The following is a 1,842-nucleotide window of genomic DNA, read 5'->3' on the forward strand; positions in this document are numbered from 1 at the left end:
TGGGGCAGAACAAGCTTAAACATGTAAACAAGAAGTTGTGCAGAAAAGAAATAGTGATTTATAAAACCTTATAAAAGAAAAGGAGGGATGCTTATTAAATAGAATGCTCAGTAAATGAAAGAGTTTAGGAAAGGTGGTAAGGTCTTCGTCAACTTCGTTTAATCAGAGTGAGGAGCTGTCACATTATAAGAGGTTCTGTACCCCCACCACCACAGTCTTTAGTTTTAGTTTGTTTCTAAAAAGTTGCTTAAATTATCCTGTTTTAACCATCTTTTTTTATACATCACCCGCGTTACGCATTTGATTTATTTATTCATTTGTTTAGTTATTTTAATAAAAATTCTGTTAAATTGTTTAATTTGATAATCAGTTGAGGCCATGGTAAACAAAAGAATACACGCAGGATTATTTCCTTGGTGAGTAACTACTAGGGCTTTGTTCCTAGAAATGGATGACATCATATAGTGTGTATTATGCTGTCACTCACACTCTGTGAACATGACGAATTTTTGAAACTATAAAAGCACCAGAGCAGTTTGAGCCACAATTCATTTGATTGTGACATTTTACAGTTAGACCTTTATGTTGGTATCATCCAATCTGAGGTATTTTTTTTAATCTTTAAACATTGTAGAAAGTCTATATTCATGAACCTGACAGAGTTTAATGAGTCTGATCGCTGTGAGCATTTCTCCTGTCCAGAGAGATCTGTATCTCCTGCAGTTTATATCTTACTGTATGTGTGTTCAGCTGCTGTGGTTCTGATAACAGTGTGTGGAAATCTGCTTGTCATCATCTCTGTTTTACACTTCAAGCAGCTTCACACACCGACTAACATGCTTGTGCTCTCTCTGGCTGTGTCGGATTTTCTCATTGGTGCTTTAGTGTTGCTACCATTGTTTATCTGGACAATCGAATCATGCTGGATTTTTAAAACAGGGAGCTGCATGTCTGTGATGATCGTTTCTTTTTTTTTAGTAATCCAGTCTGTCTATAATATTGCTTTGATCGCCGCAGATCGATATTTGGCTCTCTCAAACCCGTTTGTCTACACAAACACAATCACTATAAAAATAATGTGCATCATGATTTTCATCAACTGGTGTGTGTGTCTTGTATACAGCATACTATTTTGCAATTTCAGTGGCAGCTTTACAACTTCTGTAATGTGTCCTGGAGAGTGTTACTCAGTTCCGAATGAGGTTTGGACTGTAGTTGATCTTATATTTTCATTTATATTTCCACTTTCTGTTATAATCATATTGTATACTCGTGTATTTGTGATTGCTAAGAAACATGCCACTGCTATCAGAGAGCTTAATAATCACACACAGCCTAAACCACAGAAAATCACCTCTCACTTGATGAAATCTGAGAGAAAAGCAGCTAAAGTCCTCGGCATTTTAGTGTCTGTGTTTCTGGTGTGTTTACTTCCATATTTTATTTACAGTCTATTAGGTGATGTTATTAAACTACAGGCAGAAATTTCTCATAAAGTCCTTGTTATTATGTTTCTTAATTCCACAATTAATCCATTCATTTATGCTCTGTTTTACCCATGGTTTAGGAGGTGCGTTAAAATAACTATTACTCTTCAAATATTCCAAACAGACTCTGCATTAGTCAATGTCCTTTCATAAATTATAAATCATTATAAAAAGTGCCATAATGTTGCTAAATTATATAGAATAAAAAAAGGTATACTATTGAAAATAATGAATATAATATACTGTAACTAAACACATTTACACCATTGTACATGTATGCATTATATAAAGTATGTGTGTTTTATGGTAGCATTGTAATAAGGTAATGTTCTATGTTTCAATTTCTATTGTAGAT

General features: G+C 34.0%; 1 protein-coding gene across 1 annotated transcript; it reads left to right on the forward strand.

Annotated features, from left to right (window-relative positions):
- Positions 1-647: 647 nt before the first annotated feature.
- On the forward strand, positions 648-1,640 carry LOC128518013 (trace amine-associated receptor 13c-like). The gene has a single exon (XM_053491132.1). It carries the CDS (start codon positions 648-650, stop codon positions 1,638-1,640), a length of 993 nt encoding a protein of 330 aa, XP_053347107.1.
- The last annotated feature ends 202 nt before the right edge of the window (positions 1,641-1,842 follow it).

The sequence above is a fragment of the Clarias gariepinus genome, chromosome 2 (genome assembly GCF_024256425.1).
Source record: "Clarias gariepinus isolate MV-2021 ecotype Netherlands chromosome 2, CGAR_prim_01v2, whole genome shotgun sequence".
NCBI lineage: Eukaryota > Metazoa > Chordata > Actinopteri > Siluriformes > Clariidae > Clarias > Clarias gariepinus.

What these genes read in the sequence shown, in the direction of transcription:
- LOC128518013 (XM_053491132.1), top strand. Translation starts at nt 648, where the DNA reads ATGAACCTGACAGAGTTTAATGAGTCTGATCGCTGTGAGCATTTCTCC.